This window comes from Daphnia pulex, chromosome 6 (genome assembly GCF_021134715.1).
Source record: "Daphnia pulex isolate KAP4 chromosome 6, ASM2113471v1".
Taxonomy (NCBI): Eukaryota; Metazoa; Arthropoda; class Branchiopoda; order Diplostraca; family Daphniidae; genus Daphnia; species Daphnia pulex.
This window is the reverse complement of record NC_060022.1, coordinates 4,442,059-4,465,557: the sequence shown is the minus strand read 5'-3', so window position 1 is coordinate 4,465,557 and position 23,499 is coordinate 4,442,059. Positions and strand designations below refer to the sequence as shown.

The 23,499-nt window shown below is 41.1% G+C and overlaps 5 protein-coding genes across 13 annotated transcripts; 2 read left to right on the top strand and 3 right to left on the bottom strand.

Moving 5' to 3' along the window:
- Nucleotides 1-357: 357 nt before the first annotated feature.
- Nucleotides 358-10,077, bottom strand: LOC124195931 (vitellogenin-like). 8 transcript variants are annotated; one of them, XM_046590622.1, is made up of 17 exons: nt 9,990-10,077; nt 8,050-8,229; nt 7,681-7,982; nt 7,149-7,584; nt 6,937-7,082; nt 6,731-6,868; nt 6,504-6,668; nt 6,201-6,440; nt 5,598-6,130; nt 5,367-5,535; nt 3,044-5,302; nt 2,759-2,978; nt 2,225-2,688; nt 1,988-2,161; nt 1,501-1,929; nt 767-1,426; nt 358-702 (listed from the first exon to the last, which is right to left on the bottom strand). In XM_046590622.1, the coding sequence occupies exons 2-17, from the start codon at nt 8,084-8,086 to the stop codon at nt 508-510; spliced, it is 6,567 nt and encodes a 2,188-aa protein (XP_046446578.1). In that variant the 5' UTR covers nt 8,087-8,229; nt 9,990-10,077; the 3' UTR covers nt 358-507. The 8 variants fall into 8 exon arrangements, with proteins under 8 accessions (XP_046446578.1, XP_046446579.1, XP_046446576.1 ...); XM_046590623.1 differs by having other exon boundaries at nt 8,050-8,283; nt 9,990-10,069; XM_046590620.1 differs by having other exon boundaries at nt 1,988-2,688; nt 8,050-8,283; nt 9,990-10,069.
- Nucleotides 10,078-10,181: 104 nt separating this feature from the next.
- On the top strand, nt 10,182-11,634 carry LOC124195936. The gene is made up of 4 exons (XM_046590632.1): nt 10,182-11,070; nt 11,137-11,162; nt 11,250-11,399; nt 11,468-11,634. Exons 1-4 carry the CDS (start codon nt 10,911-10,913, stop codon nt 11,516-11,518), a joined length of 387 nt encoding a protein of 128 aa, XP_046446588.1. The 5' UTR covers nt 10,182-10,910; the 3' UTR covers nt 11,519-11,634.
- On the bottom strand, nt 11,625-17,012 carry LOC124195933 (DDB1- and CUL4-associated factor 1-like). 2 transcript variants are annotated; one of them, XM_046590627.1, is made up of 11 exons: nt 16,884-17,012; nt 16,585-16,706; nt 16,372-16,519; nt 15,618-16,296; nt 14,616-15,544; nt 14,305-14,553; nt 14,021-14,242; nt 13,804-13,959; nt 13,421-13,734; nt 12,467-13,353; nt 11,625-12,404 (listed from the first exon to the last, which is right to left on the bottom strand). In XM_046590627.1, exons 2-11 carry the CDS (start codon nt 16,695-16,697, stop codon nt 11,686-11,688), a joined length of 4,416 nt encoding a protein of 1,471 aa, XP_046446583.1. In that variant the 5' UTR covers nt 16,698-16,706; nt 16,884-17,012; the 3' UTR covers nt 11,625-11,685. The 2 variants fall into 2 exon arrangements, with proteins under 2 accessions (XP_046446583.1, XP_046446584.1); XM_046590628.1 differs by having other exon boundaries at nt 12,467-13,350.
- Nucleotides 17,013-17,208: 196 nt separating this feature from the next.
- On the top strand, nt 17,209-23,488 carry LOC124195938 (mRNA export factor GLE1-like). Its single transcript, XM_046590633.1, has 12 exons — nt 17,209-17,622; nt 17,713-17,876; nt 17,940-18,155; nt 18,216-18,566; nt 18,663-18,813; nt 18,871-19,151; nt 19,219-19,277; nt 20,896; nt 20,960-21,439; nt 21,559-21,863; nt 21,928-22,049; nt 22,134-23,488. Exons 1-12 carry the CDS (start codon nt 17,415-17,417, stop codon nt 23,360-23,362), a joined length of 3,567 nt encoding a protein of 1,188 aa, XP_046446589.1. The 5' UTR covers nt 17,209-17,414; the 3' UTR covers nt 23,363-23,488.
- LOC124195935 (rRNA N6-adenosine-methyltransferase METTL5-like) lies at nt 19,279-20,650 on the bottom strand. Its single transcript, XM_046590631.1, has 5 exons — nt 20,490-20,650; nt 20,365-20,424; nt 20,259-20,305; nt 19,949-20,194; nt 19,279-19,884 (listed from the first exon to the last, which is right to left on the bottom strand). The coding sequence occupies exons 4-5, from the start codon at nt 20,043-20,045 to the stop codon at nt 19,331-19,333; spliced, it is 651 nt and encodes a 216-aa protein (XP_046446587.1). The 5' UTR covers nt 20,046-20,194; nt 20,259-20,305; nt 20,365-20,424; nt 20,490-20,650; the 3' UTR covers nt 19,279-19,330.
- Nucleotides 23,489-23,499: the final 11 nt, after the last annotated feature.

The window sequence follows — 23,499 nt, the reverse complement described above, 5'->3', positions numbered from 1 at the left end:
AAAATTCTTGAAACCGGAAGTACGCGTACGTAAAATTAACAACATGAACTTTACCACAAATTTGGCGAGGATCACGAATATTTGGTTCTTTTGTGCGTCGAATGAATATTTACTGAACTACTGACTGAAAAGAGAAAACCGGAAGTAGAAAAAAAAACTCATTATTAAAAATCTAACAAATGAGCTTTGTTGCTGAAACAGAAACTGACAGCTATCACAAAAAATTTCTTTGTAGTAACAGCGAGAAATTTCTCCAGAGATGTGCAAAGTAAACGTTATTAAACTGAGCTTCATAAACATATCCTTGGTATATGAATTGAATAGATGCCCAACCAGCCAACGTACTTTTAGAAGAGATTCATTGTATATCTTTTTTTATTTCCACAGATTTTTTCCCCAATTAAAATACACATTATATTAATTACTATTTTTCATAATCAATTAATTAATTAATGAACCAGTCATTATTCCCTAGTCCAAGTTATTTCGAATATTTCTGTATAGAATTTAATGATGACGGTGCGACTTAGGCGACTTTTCATCCTTGGTTGGAGTAGGAGTAACAGGAGTGCAGGAAGTGGGCACGCGCATCACGGCCATATTGGTGACTTCCATTCCAGCCAACTCGTCCAACGGACGAATGGGCAAGGCATCCCTCAACTCATCGGAAAGCGGGCCATTCACCAAACAGTGGAAACCCATCTTTTTGAATACAAATTATTATTAACCTCGATATATAACTTCAGCAACTCGATCGAAAATATACCTTGACAGATTCGAATTCAGCGGGTTGGCATCCGGCTGAGCACTTGAGAGCCGGATCGACGGAGAAGCAGCGCTTACGTCCGCGATGGATCATACGGTTGCGGGAGAGATCGCAGTCGGTATCGACGCTGCGGATGCCCACTGACAAGACGCGCTGCTGGAACATGGGAGCCATTGGGCGTCTATCGGTGAGTCCAAAAACAGCGTGCGATTCTTCTTTGATGCATTTTTCTTGAACTCGGCGCAAAACTTCTTGGTCGGCAGGGGTATGGGAGCTCTTGCATCCAGCGGGGTACCTAAGCTCGTAAGCGACGTTCATCAAAGTTTCAGGGAGGGGGCACTTTTTGGGTCCGGCCAAATCAGTGATCTTGTCACCAGTCTGAGAACCGCAAAGACCGCACAAGCGGCCACGGTGAATGGGGGAGTTCATCAGGATGACCTCTTCCTTGCTGACAGTTACGCGGATCAAGTGGCTAGGCGAATCCAATTCGATGAATCCATCGCTGGTCATGCGGAGAAGAGCCATGATTTGCTGTTCGGCGTCTCTGATTTGGTAAACACCGGCAGCCTCGCTGAAGACGTGCTCCATCTCATTGATCTTGACCTTCATTTGAGCGGGGTTCATTTCAATCTTTTCGCGGTTGAGGTAAACAGTCACAACCTAAATAACAAATGTTTAAACAAATTAAGATTCCCTTGTTTAAATTCAAAGAAAACACTCTTTAAGTAGCCTACCTTGGCGTTGTTTTCTTTGCGAGCCAAAACGGCCATCTTGTAGCGACCGGAACAGTCCTTGGTGATGAGCTGATCGCATCCTTCGATGGAAGTGTTGTACGTGAGTCCGTCGTAGGTAGTTACGGAATCGCGATCAACCATGCAGAGACCGGGACCACCGTAAATGGCGCGGAAGGCGGTCAGACGAGGATTAAAAGGAAGTACGGCTTCAGCCAATGGGTGGATATTGATGCCGTGGTAGAAAGTGTTGGATTCGGGTTTGTAGACGCGCAAATCCATCGATCCAATGATGGGGTAGTAGACGGTTTCAATGCGGATTTGGTTAGCAGTGTTCTCAACATCCACTTGGTTGTCGGACATGTGTTCGCCCATCCAACGACGGAAGAGGTTGCTTACTTTACTGGTCATGTTGCGCACGAAGCCGGGCATCTGTGTTTTCATTATTTTGAGCAAAGTTTCGGATAAAATTGATTGTATTATAATAGACCTCGTTGTAGTCGATGGTCACAATTCCCTTGTTGAGGATGGCAGCCAAGCGGCGAGTGGACAAGCACTCTTCACTGACTCCACGACCGAACAATTCCTGTTTAGCACACTGGCGCTCTTGCATCTGAGATTGAACAGTTGAAAACATCTCGTCTTCGCTACGAGCCATTTGAGTCTGAAAAACGAAACGATTTATTAAATGATTTTTGGAAATTATTAGTTTTTTTTTAAAAGTTACGTTGATGGTGATCTTTCGGTCGTCAGTGCAAGATTTGCCGAAACCAATCTTGATGGAGGAGGTACGAGAGATATCGTCACGCAAGAACTCTTCACGACGGACGACGGAAGGTCTGGGCAATTTGGCGTCAACATCGACACACAAAACAAAGTTTTCTTCAGCCTCGGACTCGAGACGTTTCTCCATCTTGAGGCTACCGCGATGCGAACGGCCGTAATCACCAATTCCGTAGGATAGGGAGGTACCGTACAGACGGGATTTAGCGCTACCTTCCAACTCCATGGCAATGTCCAAAGAGTAACCGACGGGATTGACCATCGACTTGAAAAGACGTTGGAATTTACGTTCTCTTCTCTCGGCTTCTTCGACAACACTTTTTTCGTTCTTTCTCTTCAGCATGCTCTTGCTTTCGAATTCTTCTTCGTTCAACAATTCAGAGTTGATCTCATCAGTTTCTTTGGTAGCTATATAAAGGAACGAATGAATTATTTAAAAAGAAAAATATACAAGGATGAAATTAAATACTGAATTTACCAAGTGAGAAGGTGGTCTTGATGGTCTTAGTCTCAGATTTAGTCTGGTCCAAGAAGAGATTGGTCTCGTGATAGCGAAGAGTGGATGGCAAAGCACTGAAGAGCAAGTAACCGAACCAGTCCTGGTTGTAAGCTTTGGGGCTCTTCATAGCCTGGACATCTCCACGCTCGGTCACCACCAGGCTCATACCCAGAGATTTCTCGCCATAAGTAGTTTCAGACTAGAAATAAACCTTTTCTATGACGACGAATTCATTCAAAACACAGTAGAAACGGGGCATAATACCTGCAGAGGTTTGCTGAGGAGCATGATGGGTTTGGTCTCGGCCAGGAGCAAGGAAGGAGTGTAATCACCCAGCTTGCGGATGGTGGTGTAAGGGATGACAGCGTGACGAGCCAGACGCAGTTTGTCACCCAAGAATTCCCAGGTGGTCTCAATGTTGGCCTTGTCCATATCGCCAGTGACGGAGAAGCGACCAGGCAAAGCCAGGAACATTTCAACGTGAACTCCGGCAGTCGGGTAAGAGCGGGTGAAGGGAACTTCAACGGTCATTTTGCTGCTGATATCCAAGTTCAAGACGGGCATCAATTTGCCTTCGACTTGAGCCTTGATCGACTTCATCGATTGGAATTCCAGGCTGGTTTTCGATTCAGTCTTGACTGAGGCGAAGAGACGAACTTGAGCAATAGCTGAGTAAGCGAGACCCATAGCAGATGGAACGCGGACGAAAGCGTCGATCATGGGCATTACTTTGTGGAAGCTGGTGGATGACTCGCTCTTGATGCCACGCTCGACACTGTTGCGGATCAGTTTCTCGACCATTTTCTCAATGCTCAGTGGGGTGATGGCCAAGAATCGTTGGTAGTTGTCCATGAAGTTAACGTAGACGAAGATTTCGGGCTGGCCAGTGGCACGAGCTTCAATTTTGAGCTCCTTGTGGATCTTTTCCAAGTCGGGGTGACTGTGTGCAGATTCATCCTTGTTGGACTTTCCGCGAAGGAAAGGTTTGCCCAGCAATTTATCGAGGAACTTTTCGGGTTGCTTGCTGTTGATGGAAATGTCAAAGAGACGGACGAACCAGGGTCCGAAGTTAAGGTACAAGCTGTTGTAGTGGTTGGACGGGATGAAGGATTCGTAGCCGGGGAAGTTGACAGTCTTGGTCAAGTAACCGAGACGGGTCTTCTCGTCATAGCCGGCCTTCAGGTAGTTGGACGAAACGAAAGAAGTCCAGCGCATGGGTTTCATCATGGGCAAAACAGATTCAGCGCGTTGGGTGATGTCGCGGCGTTTGGGATCTTTGTTGCTCACCAAACTGGCGATGGTGGTGTAGATGTAATGAGAAACTTGATCGTTGGTTTCGACCCAGGTGCTCAAAGCGACGCGTTCCCAGAAAGCCACAGGTGGGTTGCTGATGAAGAGCAGAGACAGAGCGGCCAAACGGATCTCGGTTTCCTCGGCTTTGTTGAAGTAGACGGGCATCAAGATCTTGGCGACGATTTCGTTCTTGTTGACGGCCATGGTGGAGAGAGCGTAGATGGCTTTGGTGCGGAGAATGTTGCAAGCAGCCATATCTTCGACGTCTTCCATCGACAGCGAGTCGTCTTCTTCTTCCAACTCTTCTTCGAGATCGGCAATGACAACCTCATCCTCATCAGTGGATTCAAAGTTCTCGTTAACCAATTCAGATTCTTCGGCCTTCATTTCATCCTTGATTTTCTGTTTTTCCTCCTTCATCATCGATTTGCGGTCCTTTTTGTCATCTTTCTTGGCGTCCTTTTCTTCCTTCTTGATAGATTTCATTTCTTCCTTTTCTTCTTTTTCAGCCATCTTAATAGCTTCTTCTCTTTCTTCCAACAAAACGGCTTCTACCTGAGCTTCTTCCTTCTCTTCTTTCTCTTCCTTCTTTGATGACTTGCGCTCCTTCTTTTCATCCTTCTTGCTCAACTTAGCCTTGTTCTTGCTGTCCTTCTTGTTCTCCTTTTTCTGTTCGGTCTTGCTCTTCTTATCATGTTGGCGATGGCTCTTTCCCACCTTTTGCTCTTCTTCCATTTCCTTGCGGAGTTCCTCCTCGAAGCGGTCCAGCAATTCCTCGACGGATGCGTCTTTCTTCGAGTTCTTTTTCTTGAAGGCCAACCACTTCTTTCTCCATTCTTTCTTGAGCATTGGCTCTTCGTCGTCGCGCATGGCGCGGCGGTGGCGCTCGTACCACTGAGCTTCATAGTGGCTGCTGGGTTCGCAGCTGCTGATGTGTGGCAGGATGGAAGGAATGATCACCTCGTGACCGATGTTGCCCAAAGCAGCCATCATGGCGATACGCTCGACATCGTCGGTGGCCTTCTTCAGTTGTTCGGTGAGCCAAGGAACCAATTGACGGGTAACCAAAGGATCGCGGACAGAGCAGAACTCGCCCATCACCAATTTGGGGAACAAGTTAGCGCTCATGGTGCTGTTGATGCAGGCCTGGTAGACGAGACGAGAGACGGACAAGGCAGTGGCGAACTTCAAGTCTCTGTGGCTTGCAACCACTTCGGATTTCATCAATTCCTATTAAAAATCCCAACAGATCTTAAAATGATGTTCAATCAAAATAATTGGAAATGTCAGTTACGATCAAGTTGATCAGAAGCTGCTTGGTGGGGGTCTTGACGGTGGCGGGCAGCATAGCGATAGCCTGGACGGCCTGTTCACCTTGGAGACGACCCTTAAGGATCCAGTCGCGGACGATCATCAATGAGGGGTTGGTGCCGGAAAGCATCAAGGCATCCAAGATCACCTGGCTGCAAAAAAAAAATGAATTAAACTTTATGAACAGAAATAAAATTTCAAGTAAAATCCTTACCCGACGGGGCTCCATTCTTCGGTTTCCTGGCTCAAGTGTTTGGCGACGAAGGCGGACAGCTCGGAGAACTCCAAGTTGGAAATGGCTTTACGCAACATTTCGATCTTATCAGCGACAAACTTGCCACTGGGATCACTGTAGTATTCAGTGCCTTCGATTTCACGAACAATCTCCATCAATAGACGATCAGCCTCTTGGACAGCCTTTTCGTCGGTAACCTCCATGACCAACGGCGAGTTGTCATCGCGCAAACCAGGTTGGGTCATACGAGAGCTCTGAGTGGCGTGCTCCTCGTCGTAAGCGTAAGTCAAGGAAGTGTAGTGCTTAACGTCAGCGGGCACCTTAATCATGGCGTATTCGCTGTTTTGGTTCTTGATGTCAACCAGCTGGAAGTGCTGGATGGTCAAACCTTCAAGAGCCTCAGTCTCATAAGCCAAAGGCTTGGCAACCAAACGGTCCATGGTTTTGATGCGCTGGACGAGGAAAGTATCCTCGTTCACTTTGCAACCGAGGATTCTGACAATATCGACGTGCTGAAATAATTGTGAACAAGACATGTTTTTAAAAATTAATTCTCCAAACAAATGTAGATTGAAGATTTACCGCCCACTCGTTCTGGCAACCAGCGCCGCTAACAAGATCGCATTGCATGCCAGGGGTGCTGATGTAGTTGAAGATTGGCAGATTTTGGCATTTGTCAAAGTCGCGGTTCTTAACGATTTCGTAGACGGGGAAACCCTCGCACAGCTCAGGGACAGCCAACAAGTTGGGGTTAGAAACCAACTGCTGCTTGGGGATACGGCTGATATGGTACCAAGTTTGGCATTCGCCACTGGTGCAACCCTGTTAAACGAAATTAATTAGTTCCACTTGACAGTAAAACATTACTATAACTGTAAATTTTACCTCCATGGTGTAGTAGACGGTATTTTCGGCGTAGTAAGAGTTGAGTTCTTCTTTGTGGAAGACACCGGAAGCTCCATCAAGCTGCATTTGCAGTTGAGCGGCCAAGGCGCGCTTGAAGTTGACGGTCCAAAGAGGCTCGGTCTTGCTGATAGCAACACTTTCGATCTGAAAAAGGTAAACAAAATATATAAAATTCGTCACATGAAAAATTTGTTTCAATCTCCTACCTTGCCGTTGACAATCTTCATTTGGATGGGCTTCTCAAGGTGCTGCTTATCCATCAAGGGTACATCGCTTCCGGGGTTAGCCTTAACGAACTCTTCCAAAACAGCTTCATTGAACATTTTGCCAGTCAAGCCGCTCAGCTGTTCAACACAATTTTAATCATGGAGATTACTGTTGTTATCATCATCTATTTGTAATTGTGACTTACAGCAACGTTGATGACGTTGTGATCTACGGGCTCAACGACCAAGCGGCCAGAGATGGATCCACCAGAGATCATGGGGCTGATGCCCATCATACCGGTAGAAATGAAGCCGGAGTAGTCGTATTCGTAGACGCGACCAACTTTCCAAACTGTAATTGATGAAGAAAAATATTTAGAAAATGTTCAGTCAGCGTCACAAGTGGAGTTCTACATACCATTGCGGGTGGGAACGCTCGATTTCAATTCAAAACCGTCATGGGGCTTGGCGGGTTTGACGGTTTCAGCGAAAGAAGCCCAATCCTCCAATCCTTTCAATGGCTTCATCTCAACAGAGCGTTGATGGACGTTTTGACTGTGATTAATGGTTTGGTGGCAATTGTGTCCATGATGATGGTGGCAACCGGCCAGTTGTTCGTCAACTTCGATTTTCTCTTCTTCAAGATTGACGTTGGAAATAAGACCGCAAGCGATGTGAGCGCCTGAATTGCCGCTCTTGAGACTCTCGGGGCCATTACCGCGACCCAAATCATCAACATTAGCGTGAATGACCAAAGCACGATTGAGAACGCTGTTAGGCTGGTCCTCGTACAGTGACATCACCTGGGATAGGATGCTGATTTCGGAACGGGAAACGGGGGTTGATGGAATTGCCTGTGTAATCATCATTCATTGACAATATTAAACCACACATACTTGCTAACATTTAACTCAATACGAAGACTATATTTATTAAGAGCGCATAGTTACCTTGATGTTACCAAGATCACCAACGTGACGGTTAGCATCACGAGGGCCTCCGTGTTGTTTACCGGTCGGGTTAAAGTGAGGTCCGACCTGATGACAATCGGCTCCCAGCTGCTGGCCTTCGTGCACGTGCATTCCGTGCAGACCAGCCTCTAGGCCGTAGATGGTGCCGCGGATCTTGACCGGGCTTTTGAGTGAAGCTTGCTCAAAGACGATCTTGCCATTGATTTCTCCGTTTGAAATGGTGACAACGGCTCGGCGAGGTCCTTCGACTGACATGCCAGCGCAACAGCTGACAGCAACCACTGCAACATTAAAAATCCAAATTTACTGAAGAACAATACAATTGAAAAGAATGAGATTGTGTAATACCAACGAAAAGGGCGAAGAGTCGCATCTTGGTAACCATGTGCCCGAAGGATTTGCGGCAATGGATAACGGGATGAAACACAGTTGTGGCCCGTGAGAAAGTCGGGCTTATGTAGCCTCTTCCAAAGATGGTCCATCAGCGAAATTTTCGGTTAGTCTGACTCGCTCTGTGCAGCAGATAACCTCCAGTATGCAAGGAGGTCATGCGAAAATAAAACGCCTCGTGAGCTGCTGAGACTGCTTGACATGTATTGCAAGATTTCCACAAATCAAGTTAATGTGCAAATTCAGCTACGACACTTGGCTATAACTACTCGAATGGCAAATCACACCACACCATACTTATTCTTCGCTAGAGATCAATTTACCAATTATGTATCCAAATCAAGGTATCTCCTCATCGAATAAACCAGCAAAAATCGTATAGATGGAAATCGCTGTTAATTGAATTCCCGCGCATATTTTTCTCATTTCTCTATCGAGCTCCAATTACGCTGCTTGCAGCGGAGTATGTGCGTCGAAATCACATGACCTGAAAATGCAATCGAGTCTCAGTTGCCTCTCTGTATCCTTGTATCGCTGATGGAGAATCATGTTGTGAAAAACAGCTAATTTCCGGTCTACATTATCGCAGATCGCATTTCGTTTTTCAGCTACTCGCTCTACAACACTGCGCCAACAAGTTTTTTTTTCTCTCCACTATGGAAGCCTTTCCGCTATAGTGTTTCTCTCTTTTCATACACTGTTTCTTTTTTTGCAATAGTCCACAATTTGTCGGAGGTCGAATGGCGCACTTTGAACACATCGGACAACTCTCGTCTTCTGACAATGTCCGGTTGTTGAACCGAAATATTTGACAAAGAGATTCGATGACTAAGCGGTATTTTATCATTCTTTGGGTTATTACACAAGATTTCTATAGAAAAGAGCAACTGACATTACATCCCCCGCCCTTTATGTACTTTCTTAAAATTTAATTTCTCAAAAAAATCCTATTCAACTGTTTCACCATAAGAAGAAACTCTTATGATGTAGCAGATTGATGTAGGGCGGCGATATTCAAAATGAAGGCAATTTTCCAAAAGCAATTAAAAAAATCAGACTATGTAGCGAGTGTGATTTTATGACTTACAACTGATTAGAGTCAGCAATATTTTGCATCAGCGTTACTTGTTTTGGATGAATTACACATGTGTCCTCGAATTTTCACTGAAATATCTCGTTCCCTGATACCCTGTCTGATACTGATTTTGTTTTTCATTTTGTCTCTTAAATGTGTTACAGTGTCAGTAAATCATCGCATTTAATCTAATATAGTTTCGATTCCATCTTAGTTGAAAACATGACTCTATCGGAACCAAGAGGTGCCGGTGTGGCGGCAAGTTCCTCTTGACGAGTTTGATCATAAAATTTTCTAGCTGCCAATTGCTTTAAAAGATTTAAGTTAATTGTGAACACAGGTGTCTAAATTGTGATAGTTGGTTTGTCAGAAAATGATTCCATTGTTGTTTCTTTCAAAAATTAAAAATGTTTAAAATTACAATTATTGACAGATTTGCAAAGTAAAACCATGGTCTTTTAGTTAATAGAACATGGTAAAAATTGCAAGAAAATATGAAAATTGTATGTTTACCATGTTTTCTTAGCATCAAGCCATCAACGTTATTGTTTTCCACATAAACTTGTGATTTTCCTACAGAAACTGGAATGATTTGCTGACAAACAACTTATGTTGGTTTTCCCAACTTAAGATTGGTAAAAATGAAATTGTGAAACTCGAAATGTTTTAAATTTAATCTCTAAAAGCAAAGAGCAAATAGGAAATTTTGTCTTTGCCAACATCTTTTTACAAATCAACACAATGGCTTTCCAGATTGACTTTAACCAATTGACTTAAACATTACAACAAATACTATAGCAATATATAATCAGATTGAATTTACCTTCAGGCTTCAGCTGCATTTCGAATGTCATCCTTCCGTTTTTCTTTCTTATCGTAAACTTCATCTCTGATTTGTTAAACACAACAAAAAAAGCAGACGACGCTTTTCTTTTAGCTGTCTAAAAAATCGATCCCTTCCCTAAATTTTAACCGCGAAAACGATAAAAGCGGGTTTATCGCAAACGCTCGACATCCGCCGAACGGATCGCGATTATTTAAGCATAAATTATTTCGTATCAACAATATTACTATGCCCCCTACCACAGGCAAGAAAACATTTAAGATTTAATTGAAAAAAACCCAGATTATTTTTATTAGACGAAACCCGCCATAATAAATTAACTCCAGTACTCCACGCGGAGATTTGAGCTGGGCTGGCATTCCACAATTATTAACACATTAGTGTCAGGGTTGCTGTCTTTACATTTATTGACTTTATCAAACAAAGATCGCAATGAGTTACTAAAAAGTACTTTAGATTAAAATGTAATTAAGTGGGTGGGTTCCACAGTGGGTGGGTTCCACAGTGGGTGGAAACCGTGGAGCTTGAAATCTGAAGAGGAAATTTCGTCATCACTCATCAGTGATTCACGATCATTTCTTCATTTCATGACTCATTGGATGTGGGCCTCAGCCTCATTATTATTCATTTTAATTTATTATTCTGGTTTGTTACTGAGTTCATAACTAAATATCATTGTTAATTATTCACATTTGTTTGCATTAACGTTTTTTTTTAACTAACGCAACTCTCTGTAAAGCATGTAAAATGAAACAAACTGTGTACGTTTTTCAGCTACGAGATGGCGTATGCAATGATAAATAACAACACGAACTTACAACAACTGTTGGTTCACTTTCTTTTCTCTTATTTCGAAGAAGGAACTGGTGAACACATTTATTTCAAGTGAACTACTGAACCATGGATCAGACGAATAATGGCAGCTTCGTTTTAACGAACGAAAATTCTACAATTATTGATGCTGGAAACAGTACGGAAAGTTCTTTAGATCAAAACTCAGGCCCATCTGCAGAGCACGACGACACCGTTAGCGTTGTTCTAATACCGTTGGTTATTATTGGTAATTAAGAAAAAAATAATAAAGAAAATGTGTGTGTAATTTTTTTGTTTAATTATTGGTTTTTAGGTCTCCTTCTTGCCGTGGCAGCTATTGTAAGTTTAAATTTTGAAAAGCAAACGCTGACCAATAATATATGTATTGTACTGTTTTGACAATTTTGATATAATTATTTTATACAGATCTTCATTATAATCAGAAGAAGAACCACAAAACAAGCAAGACGTCAATTTGCTCCAGTATATTACTCTGTGGAACACGAAGAAAGTGGCAATGAATGGGAGTCTCAGCTCATGGATGAAGAATTGGCCAGACATGCAAACATTGTTAAGGTAAGGATGATTCATTAATTACACATAGATTAGTATCTAATTTTTTTTCTTTTTTCTTGTTGGTGCAGCCTAATCGTGGAAACCAAGCCAGACTCCAGTTAGAAAGGGGTGGGAAATAGGCCTAGCTGAATGACCATGTTTAAATGTGATGAAATAGAACTAGAACAAGTATTGTGATTCAGCCTTCTGAAATCAAATTTTTAAGAAGCCAAAATACAATTGTGATTGAAAACAATAGACAATGTATTAGTTAGAAGCTTACAACCCAGAATGACTTGTGCTCTGCTCACGTTGAACTACTACCACTGCTGTTACTGTCAGCGTTCAAAGAAAACAGTTCCTCATCGAATTCATCTGAGGAACCAAAATATGAATTGGAGTCATCATCATCGTCGTCGTCATCATCGTCTGAATCACCAAATTGTCCGTCGTCCGATGAATCGCTAGAATCAATATCCACGTCGATACCATCTTCATCACCTCCGCCGTTAACCAGTTCATCAAGCATTTCTAAATCGTCGTCCGAATTTTCAGATGCACCTCCATCGTCATCTCCTTCCTCTTCCTCCACTTCTGATCCGACGTCTTCATCATCACGTAGCCTGCCCACGTCGTACAGCCGGACGATCGATTCGCTTGGAGTGTTAAACTCTCTCGAGTTCTCCACAACGGCTATTTGTGTGTCATATTTGTTGGAACACAGTCCATAGATACACCGTTTGACGTCAATCGTAGCAATAGAGGAGTAATCGCCGGCGTCTAGTGTCTTGAAAGAGGAATCGTACATCGGTTCTTCTCTACTCTCTTCTTCCAAATGAACTGCGTAAATGACGTCACCGGAAGCTGAAAATGTGACTTGACACTGATCAAGGGTTGGAACGGTTCGTAGTAAATGATATGTTCTGATGTCCCAAACTTCTGAACTTGAGATGATTTCCAATCCGTTGGGATGAAAAGTTCCACTAAGCGACTGATTAAGCTTATCAAACTTGTGAATTTGTGTCCCTAGATTATGGAAAAATAGGATTGAACAACAGCTCGATACGCATATAAAATAGAATAGTTACCTGATACGGCGTCCCATAAAACACCGTCAGAAAGAATCAACTCATCGCTAGGATGAAAGGTGGCACGGTTCTTTGAATAGTTGTTGGACGTTGTGGGAGTAAGGCTTAACAATTTCTTACCAGTGGCCACATCATATACAGTGGCAGTTTCGCCTTTAGTCCCAACAATTTTATCTTGAACTGTCTTACTAAATTCGACGTATTCTTCCTCCTCAAAGGAGTACTTCATGTCGAAAAAGTCACCGACAGCCCACAGGCATGAATAAGGGGGTCGGTACATTCCTGACGTTAGTAAAAGGTCACCAGTCCAGTTTGGTTCAATGTTGAAAAGATAGTTTTCATGGCATTGGTATGTTGCTTCTTCTACAGCTGTGTTGACATTGTATAGCTTCAACTCGCCCGTTTGGTTCCCGATCATAAGAAATTGCTCACACGGTGAAAAAGCGCAGCAAGTAAACGTTTCAGAGTCATTGCGAAACGTTCTAACAGGTCGGAAGCGAGAGTAAACCAATTTGCGGTCCATTCTGGCTCCATCGAGACCACCAAACCGAGGATGGATGGCTCGCTTTTGAACTCTTAATGCGAAGTTTGCTGGAGCCGTGTTCTTTGATTTAGCATCTGGACATTTGTGGGGTTGGAAAAGGTCAAACTGTGGACAAGTCACCATCGGTGTCTTACACAGAGCATGCTGATTCATCAAGTACTCAGTGACAATTGCGTCTAACGACACGCCACGAGATGTTTCACCAGTACTGACGTTAGCAGCTCCGAGTGATTTGTTCATAGTGGTTGGCGAATCCCAGTTAGTGACTTTTTGCAAAGCCCTGTGCTGAGAATTAACACCCGGTTGAGGGCCAGGTGAAGGCATTCCTGGTCTCAAACGCCTACTATACGCAAAAAAGTGAAATAAGTAAACAAAAAAAATAGATATTTCATTTTTATAGCTCTTTTCACCTGCTAGACAAATTCACTTTAATTATTCCCATTTGTTGCGTCGGCGTAGATGTCGAGGGGACTGCAACTGGAGTACTAGGAAGTGCTACAGCTCCTTGTGAGTTAACACGTCCGGTCCTGCTTGGAGTAGAGGGAGTATTTCCGGTAGCTCGATAAGGCGGGAAGTTAGAGCTGGCTTGCTTTAGAGGAAGTGGAGGGAGTCCAGCTTCTTTCATTAATATTGAAGCAGATTCAACCATGTTCTTGCTTAACAGATGCTGGTGGATCAACTGCAGTAACTGCTTTTCGTTAAACTGGATACGCGTCTGTGCAACCTGATGGAGCACGACATTTCAAATACTTGAAAAACGGAAACTTTTCTTTATTATAATTATTTTTCATACCACATCTGCTTTGTGTATCTTGGCTAAGGATAACTCAAATTCGTTGACATTGGACTTGATTCGACCGGAGACTTGTTCCAACAATTCCAATCCAAATTTCTGGAACTTGACGTGCTCTTGACGTTTATCTTGCAACACTGGTTCTCTCATGAGAACCTGAGACAGAATTTGGGTTGATATTAATTTACAAAATAAGAAATTATTTTTTATGATTTACCTGCAATTGACCGCTGGTGAACAAGGGTAGTTTACCCATGATTTGGCGAGCATTTTCGCTGCGTGCAAGACCTAACAAGGCCTTACAGGCTAAAGCGCGAATCGAGTCAGCATCCGTAATGGGTGTTTTAACAGATAGAAGGTCCATTAACACCATGATTCCATTGTGGGATCGTACACACTCCCAAACTTGGTTGAGAACCTCTTCGCTCGTTCGACTAGCCTATACAAAGCACAATGCGTAAATACATAAATTCTACAATAAGAAAATATCATTGAAATTACCACGCTGCGTCTTTTGGCACTGCCATTAAATCTACCGACAGAACCTCCAACTCGATGGACGGGAGCACAAACGCAGTGAATGAGTACGCAAAGAGCGGCACGCTGAACTTCGGGGTCAGCTACAATGTCTCCTTCAGCTGCTCCAAGTAGAATATTAATGCCTACAGCATTGGCGTCATCCGGAATTTGAATACGATCACAAAATAGCATCTGAACTCTGAAAGAAACAGAACAAACGGCTAAAACATCCTGCAAAATAAAATAAAATATATTTAATAATTTAACTTTAAGAATATATTTAATTTCTTTACCAAAGCGCTGCGAACAGTCTCGGCACGTCCGGTAAAATTCCATAGGTAGGATATTGCAATAACTTGTAGAAGCAGAGGGATACCCCCGAGGCTAACAAATTCATTGACGGGTGACCAACTTGCCCGAAACGGAAGCAGTTCTTGAGCAGTGGTGATTAGATCGATAATTTGATCTGCATTAAGCTTGATTGCTTTGTAGGGAGGTGTTGACGGATGGGGAGAACCACCCATTTCACGAACTCTGATCCGTTGAAGATGTTCAACTTTCCCAGCCAGATGAATTTCAAAGTATCGTTTTAGCGCCGCACAGACGTGTCGAACGGTTTGGCGTGCAGCATGAGATTCGTCATCATCCAACAAATCACTTGCATCTTCCATTGAAAGTATTGACAAAGTGCTGATCATATTGTACAACCGGCGAAGACCATCCTGGGCGTCAAACTGTTCCAAAATAATGCGGAACTGAAACGATGTCCCAAAGAACATGGTAGCGTGACAACGTCCAGATTCGTGCGAACACTCCAGTAGCCAAAGAGCATATCGGACTAGCTCTTGAATGACGTGATCTGGTAAGAGACAGACTCGCTCCATGGCATCTTCGCAATACGCAATGTAATAAAGACACATGGCAACTCCAGTTGCAGCAATGCTCGGCCGTGGAATTTCAAGTAAGCGATGCAATCCCTGATGATGAATAAACTCGATGGCAAATTTTTTGTGACAAAGCAGTGCTCCGAGATATTTAAGTGCTTCGAACGATAAACGCGAATCTTGGGTCTCGTCAAAGTCGATGTAGTTAAGAATAAGGTCGAGCGCCTTTTGCTCGAACATGTGAACTAGTAACTCTTGATATTCACCCATGGGTGTTAAATATCGCAAGATTAAGATTTGCCGAGTTGAGTCCGTCAATGGATGCATTTGATACGTTCCTATAAATAAAGTAAGAAGTGTTAGTTTTTTAACTTTACAGACACACTTGTTGCATGGAGAATAATCTTTTACCGATGACGTATGATTCCATTTCGGCCCAAGACGAGTTGCTAGAATCATTCATAGCTGATCCATTCAGAGATGCATTTCCACTTTTTCTCTCTTTGGAACCTTTAATCCTGCCTTGAAATTTCTTTGCTTTGTTATTCTTTGGCAATTTTCCTTTATCGGAGGCTCCATCGGCCGGTTCTGGTCCAGGCATTAATTCAGCATCTTCATCCTTTGGGACCTTTGAACTGGAAGATGCTCGACTCTTACTACTCGCCGTATTCTTTGGGGTTTTGCTCGAGGTACTCGGTTGGTCGCTTGAAAATTTTGAAAATCTTTTGATTTTTCCGAGTTCGTCATTTTTCTTTTCTTCGGCACATCTCTTTTGGATTTCCCATAACCTTTTCAACATTAACGGTGCTAGATGAGCGTTTAACTCACGAAAGTTAGCAGCCAAGTCTTGTAGTTCCATCGCAGCAGCTAGCAAACCAGTAGCGTAGCTTTGAAGTGGTTCTGGACCTTTTTCTGCCCAACTAAAAAGTCTGTTGATCAATCCTTCTGTGTCTTGAAACACCACAGATACTTCTAAGCCTGGCATTAAATCTAGAACAAGACGAGCTGCAGCTGTATTGAGTTCCCTTGAATCTCTGGTAGAAATGCCTAATCTGGTCCAGTAAGTGTCACGTAAATAGTCTCCAACTAACTAATATTAAGAAAAATGAAAAAATAGCATTTATATTTAGAATGAAGATCAAGGCCAAGTAAATGAAAATAATACTTTTTGCATAAAAATTTCCTTCTTGAATATTATTTTAAGCATGTGTCCAAAGCTGCAATTTGGATTCCTAGAAGGGTTACGATCATCAAAAGGATCTGGATCCATTTTTAGGTAATTTTCTGTTTCTGTTTCCAAAAGTTCAGCCAGTCTTGAAAACAAAAATTAACATGATTAAGAAAAAAAAAATCTTGCAAAAAAACAAATAACACATACCTAGAAAGATAGGGAACAGGATCAAATGTTGGTGCTACATGATGTTCCTCAAATAACCTCAAAATAGCACTGACATCTGACATTTCAGTCAGATTTACGGTGTCGTTCGCCATACTGGATGACTTAAATGTAAATAAGAACAAATTAGCTGAAACTTATCGACGCCAAAATGAAACACAAAAGGACGTTTTTGGAACCCAATCACAATTTCACAACACGAGTAGAATAACTTCAATGGGTCACAAATCTTCACCATAAGTTAAAAAAAAACTATTGCATTATAAACAACAAAAACTCACCTTCGAACTGTTACGTCTATCTGAAACTACAACTTCCCTTATTAAAATTAAGTTTCTTTGAAATTGCTGCAGAAGTGTGCACCACGTTCTGTGTAATTTCTATGTGCAGACTTGAGAAAAAAACGTTGTCAGATTAATATTTTGGAAAATTCTTGCGAATTCCATTGTTTGCTTGTTTGAGGAAGTTAGACCTCCAGAATACAGATTTAAATGATAAAATTATAGCTAAAATATTTTTAAAATTTCTAGCAAATTTTCATATTACAAATTGAATGATATTTCTCACAATTGGATTTTTCAATAAACTTGACAACAATAGCTTTTCTTATGGTTACCTAGCGTGCTTAAAAAACTGTGTCTGCTTTTGTCGTCCTTTTTGTGAATCTTTGTGGACGTTTTTTTTTTACGATTGTTATGTGACATTTTCTTCAAATATTTTGTGGTTTGAACTTTGAAAGTTACTCACATTCTTGTCGTAAGTGTTGACACGTGTCGGATCAAAACGTCGGGCATAAGAGGAATAAAGTAAAAATGGCTGATGTTTTGGATATCTTGGAGCTAGGGAGACCGGGAACTCCAGAAGTGACGAAAGAAAGTATTATGGGAACGCAAAAACCGAAACCTAAATACAAACCTAAAAATGAAGTTTTACGTAAACCTGAGGGAATGGCACGAGAACTTTTCAATCTTTTGGTCAATGATAGTAAAGATGCAGCTCCTCTATTTCCAACTGACACAGGTAACAACTTTGTCTGTCTGCAATTTGTGTGCTTCCAGTAAGGGAAAGAAATATTTGTATGCCAAAGATTTCATAAATATTTCCAATCAGGTAAAGGATACAAGCAAGCAAAAGCTCATTTAGGTGTCCGTAAAGTGAGACCTTGGAAGTGGATGCCCTTTACTAACCCAGCACGGAAAGATGGAGCTGTATTTCACCATTGGCGTAGAGCTGCAGATGAAGGGAAAGAGTATCCATTTGCTAAATTTAACAAGGTTGATTTCCATCTTTTTTAATTGATTTGAAAATTTCTTTTATATAAAAATATTTTTTTTTAGCAAGTCCATATATTTTCTTACACTGATCAAGAATATCAATTACTACAACTTGATAATTGGACAAAGCAAGAAACAGATCATTTGTTTGACCTCTGTCGGCAATTTGATCTTCGTTTCACCGTTATTCAGGACCGCTGGGATAGTACACGATTCTCAAAAAGGTCAATCGAAGACTTGAAGGAGAGATATTATGATATCTGCAACATATTAAACAAGGTAAAGGATATTTGTGTCTGTGTTACCTAGTAAAAAAATAACTGTATATTTTTTTTTAAGGCAAGGCATACAACAGGACCAGAGCCAAAGAATATTGCTTACGATGCCGACAATGAAAAACGTCGTAAAGAGCAGTTAAAGAGGCTATTCGAACGTACGTCAGAACAAGTCGAGGAAGAAGCTAATCTACTCCAAGAATTGAGGAAAATCGAAGCCCGCAAGAAAGATCGAGAACGAAAAACACAAGATCTCCAGAAATTGATAACAGCTGCGGACAGCGGAGGTTCAGCTACTGCTGCTGCGGCAGACCATTCCCCTGCAACCCATCGAGGCACACCTCCCGACAAAAAACAACAAATTCGAAAGAAAAATACCCCATTTGCTACACCTAAAGCAAAACTTGAGCTCCTGGTAACCAAGCTTTATTTATTTATTTATTTTTTTATAATAGTTTTTCTTTGTTTAACTCATTAAATGATGAAATTTTTCATGAAATTTAATGAGCAGCCCTCCGTGGAGACACCTAATAGCGGAATTAAGTTTCCGGAGTTTAAAGCCAGTGGTGTATTTTTACGCTCACAGCGGATGAAGTTGCCGCCTAGTGTGGGCCAGAAAAAATCCAAAGCTATAGAACAAATGCTAACAGAACTGGGCTTGGGTACGACACACATTTCATATTAAAATTTGCATATTAATATTTTATGCATTGATTTAGAATTAAATCCAATGCCAACCGAAGAGATTTGCCAGAACTTTAACGAGCTTCGGAGCGATTTAGTCCTTTTGTACGAACTGAAACTAGGTCTCTCAACTTGTGAATACGAATTACAAGCTTTACGACATCAATATGAAGCTTTAGCTCCTGGAAAAACACTAGAGATCCCAGCCTCATTGCTTTCCAATAATGATCCAGCAATCCCAGCAGAAGACGTATCAGCCCGGCCCAAGGCCTTGTCTGAAGTTATTGACGTTGTTGGCTCTGCTGCTACACCTATGGTACGCTTTAAAAAAAAATCAACTCAGCAAAACAATAATTGAAACCTAAATATTTTCCCTCTTATAGCGAAAGAGAAAAGCGGCCCTCGAACAGAACAACATGTTGAAGAAGATAAAAAATCGCATGTGATTGCCAATCTTTTATTTTATTTTCTTCTCTCGATTGATTGAAATACAAATTAATTTTTCTTTTCAAACCTCCAAAAATCCACTTCTATGTCTACTGATGATTTGTTGTGAAATTTATATGTTGCTGGTAAATCGTAACGGAGCTCGGCCAAAACACGGGCGTCCACTTTCCAGCCAGGGGCTTTTCGATGAAAATAGTCTCGTGTCGAAGACTTGTGTAGAGAATACAATACGCCTTTTTCGTTGAGGCATTGAAGTCCAATCTCTAAAAATAATGAATCTAATCCCTTGTTATGCTTGGTTCCAAAAGGGGGATTCATAATGACTGTGTCAAATTTTTTGGTCCCTTCCAACATTTGAGGTAAAAGCTTCACATCTGCTTGAAGTAAATTGATTTCACTTAGTTCGAATTGACTTATGTTAGATGTTGAAATTTGCAATGCTTCTTCATCAATATCCACTCCTAAAACATACGAGGCTCCCAATAACACTGATCCAATTCCTAAAACACTGCACCCACACCCCAAATCAAGCACAGTTTTCTGATACAGATCTCCATAGGCACTTTCAATGGTGTGCAGCATGCAAGCAGCAATGTGAGCTCCTTTAAATATAAAACTAAGTAAAGTAAATAATATTAATAATAATACTTGTTACTAAAATAATACTTGTTTCATATTGCTCAAGAAGGATTTTTGGCTTTGAAAATCCATCTAGTTCTTGAAGATGCTGCTCCAACTCTTTTCTTTTCATTAATTTTGCCATTCTATTTATTTTGATGGTTCAAGTCTGGGAATCACTGGCAAGATAAAGTTTCCAAAAGATGAATCTTGTGCCACAAAATATCCAAACGAAGAAGTTTGGGCTTGAGTTAATGCATGGCGTATTGCTGGGTTCAGTGAATCAGATGTACTCTGTGAACACAATTTTAAAATCAAAATGTGAAAACAAAATCTTTGCACTAATATAGTTACTTACAGGTATAGCAGTTGAAACTGGAGCAGGATTCAGAGTGACAGCTGCACCTAAATTTAAAGAAAAAAAAGGTTACTACTAGTTTTTTATTATGAATTTTTAAAAATACCTTGTTTCAACAATATTTTCTTTTGCAGTTGAACTTCTTCTAGGACTTTACGGCTTTGATCTTGGTAGACGAAAGAGCTCATTAGGTTATTGCTGTCAAAATATTTTGCTTTATAATTGAAATACCTTGACGAGTTGCAGGAGGTTGAAACGTCATTATCTTCTACCGTTTAAAAAAAAATAAGAAATAGCGTGTAAAGTGTAAACGCTAAAGCTTGAATGACAATTGACAAATTACTTGTTTCGCTCGCTTGTTTATTGAAAAAAAAAAGAATCTGTCGCTGTGCTGCTCTGTTGCCAAACCATTTAAAACTAGGCTGGCTCGTTGGCGACTTGGGTTTGCGTTCACCCAGGTTCAGCTTTCTTTTTCTTTTTAATTATATTACAATATTCATAAAAATAGGCAAATCAATAACCAAATAAGTATTTTTTCTCACTATTTCAACGACTATTTCATGCTGTATAAGGCAACGGTGCACCGCCTTCTTTTGCAGACGACAACTTTCATTTCAAATAGGAGGAATTCTTGTAGGGTCCTGTCAGAGTAATTTTTTCAAATGCGAACGGGCATACGAAGCTTTTTACAATTTTTAAAGTCGATATTTGTGTGTGACTCTTGTTCAGAAATGAATGACAATAACGAACATGGAATGGCTGAATCTCCTTTGAGAGAAACTGTCGCATCGTTAAGTAGGACACCGAAGGGACGAATAGTTTACGATCGTGTTCCTTTGCTACCCATCAATCAATCGACATCAAACAGTAAATCCGGCGTTCTCCTGTCTGAGGATGTATTTAGTCGGAATCCTGTGGATTTTCCAGAAAAATCTATTGACAGTCAGCAATTTCCACACCAGCCAACTTTACACCATTCATCTCTGAGCTTAAATAATAGATCAAGCTTTTTCATGGACTTTCCAGTACAACATACTGAAAAAAGAATAAACCAGTTTAAATGGCAACAGGAACTTTTATTGATGCGTAATACCAACCAGTTGGATGAAACTACACCAGTCTATAACCTGAGTAATCACATGATCATGCAGCTGTTTGAATTGAAGGAGGCACAACGTTCAGTAAGCTTAAACTTCTCTATATATGTTGCTTTACTTTAGAAGCTTTAGTGCAAGCATTCAATACTTCATCTTTTAATGATAAATGTGTGTACTAATTATTTATGTATTTTAACTTTCAGTCTGTGGCATCTAGCTTCATGAAAAAAATGGAAGACTTCAAAGAGTCTTCCCGACGAAATGATGATGAAGAATGTTTGCGAAAAAAACAAGAATTGGAGGAAAGATTGGTGCCAAAAACAGAGTCCCAGATTGATGTCGAAATGACCATACAACGCCTTCAAAACGAAGCGAGACTACGTATTCAACAGAAAGAAGACCAAATAGATAAAAAACTTAGAGAAGTGCAGTCTATTCAGGAAAAAGAGTTGCAAGAAGATCTAAAGAAGAAAACACTAGAATTGCAAATAGTCGAAGCTCAAAGACGGTAACTTTATCTTGTCATAGCTTTTAAATTATTTTTCAGTAACAATTCTGATTTCTTGTTACAGCAAAGGAATTTGCTCTGAAAAGTTAGAATTGATGCTAAAATCTCTTGATGAATCAATAATTTCGTGTCTGAATAAGGAATCGTTTCTTCAGACAATTCAAATGAAAATCGATCGAGTAACTGGTAAGCTATTTGTGATTCCATCATCTTCTTTTATTTATATTTTGTTTTATTTGTTATTTATTAATTTTTTCTTTTTTTTTATAGCTTTAAAAAATCAGTTTCAGGTGGTGGCAAACACCGCAAATAATGCCGATCCACTCATTAATGCGACTCGTAGTGAAAATATCGTTCAACAAATAGAAGACCTTTCTGAAGTAATTAAAGAAGATATTTCAAAGAATAATGCTGCTGTTCACGAGAAAGTTATGTTGGCTAAACGTCAGGCACAGTCCACTGTACCTGCTCCCGCAGTCAAGCAGGAACAGCAAAACGATTCCAATAATCATTCTGAAAAGAAGACTAACGAGACTGACGAAGGATATGAAGACCTCAATTTCGTTCAGAGAGAAGATTTGTTACTTTATTCGCAACTACAGTCAGAACTCAGCCAATACGAATCCAGTGCCGCCGCTTTTACCAATTATTTGTCACTAAAGGCATTACGATTCGAGTTGCAAAAGGCCGTCCTTCACCCTCTCAACGAAATATCAGATCTATCTGGACAACACTTACAAGATAAGTTAGACAGACTCGCAAGCCTCCTGAGAGGTAATGCTGTGAATGTTGGATCAAGAGTGGTTAGAGCTACAGAACATCCAGGAGGACTTGAGTACTGTACAAATTTGCTGGCAAGAAGAATGGTTTCACAAGGAGAAGATCAAGTGAACGTTAATCCAAAGGCAGCCTTCCCAATTGCTGCTGTTATTACCGAACTCTGGATAGAATTTCCTATTTTTGGTCGATTGGTCCTTGCTCATTTCTACCGGCAGTGTCCTTACCTTGTCCCCTACTATGCCCCACAGCAAGAGGGTCAAAGCAATGAAGATTACTACAAATCTTTAGGCTATAGGTATAGTAATGGTAAAGTGGAGCAACAACCAGCATATCTCAAAAGAATGTCTGGCGTCGTTCGTCTGTATGCTGCCATTCTGATCAGTTTACCGCGTCGCAATCAATCTCACCCTCATGGATTGGAACATGCCTGGAGATACTTGGCCTCCTTACTCAACCTGTCACCCCGGAACGATATCACTGCCGCTATTTTGGTTGAATTTTTATCCGTCGCCGGCCATGCAATGTCGAAAGAATACGGGAAACAATTTCAGAAAATACTTCATCTCATCTGCACCGAATATTTTTCAATGATCCGGAATGTTACCCCAAAAGGTTCAGGAGGAGGTCCAGTTACTCGACTTGAAGACTTTCTGCAGGAGTCTATCACTAAAGGAGGTATTCCACCCCCTGCTGGCCAACTTCCTCTCCGGTTTTGGTAGAATGATTGATCTAGTATGGTTTTATGTAAAGTATCATGCATTTTTTGTGTTTCCCAATTAAAATACCCCGTTTAAATCCAACTTACGTTACTAAAGAAAGAAAAGAATACAAATGATTCATAGTAACATGGTTATCT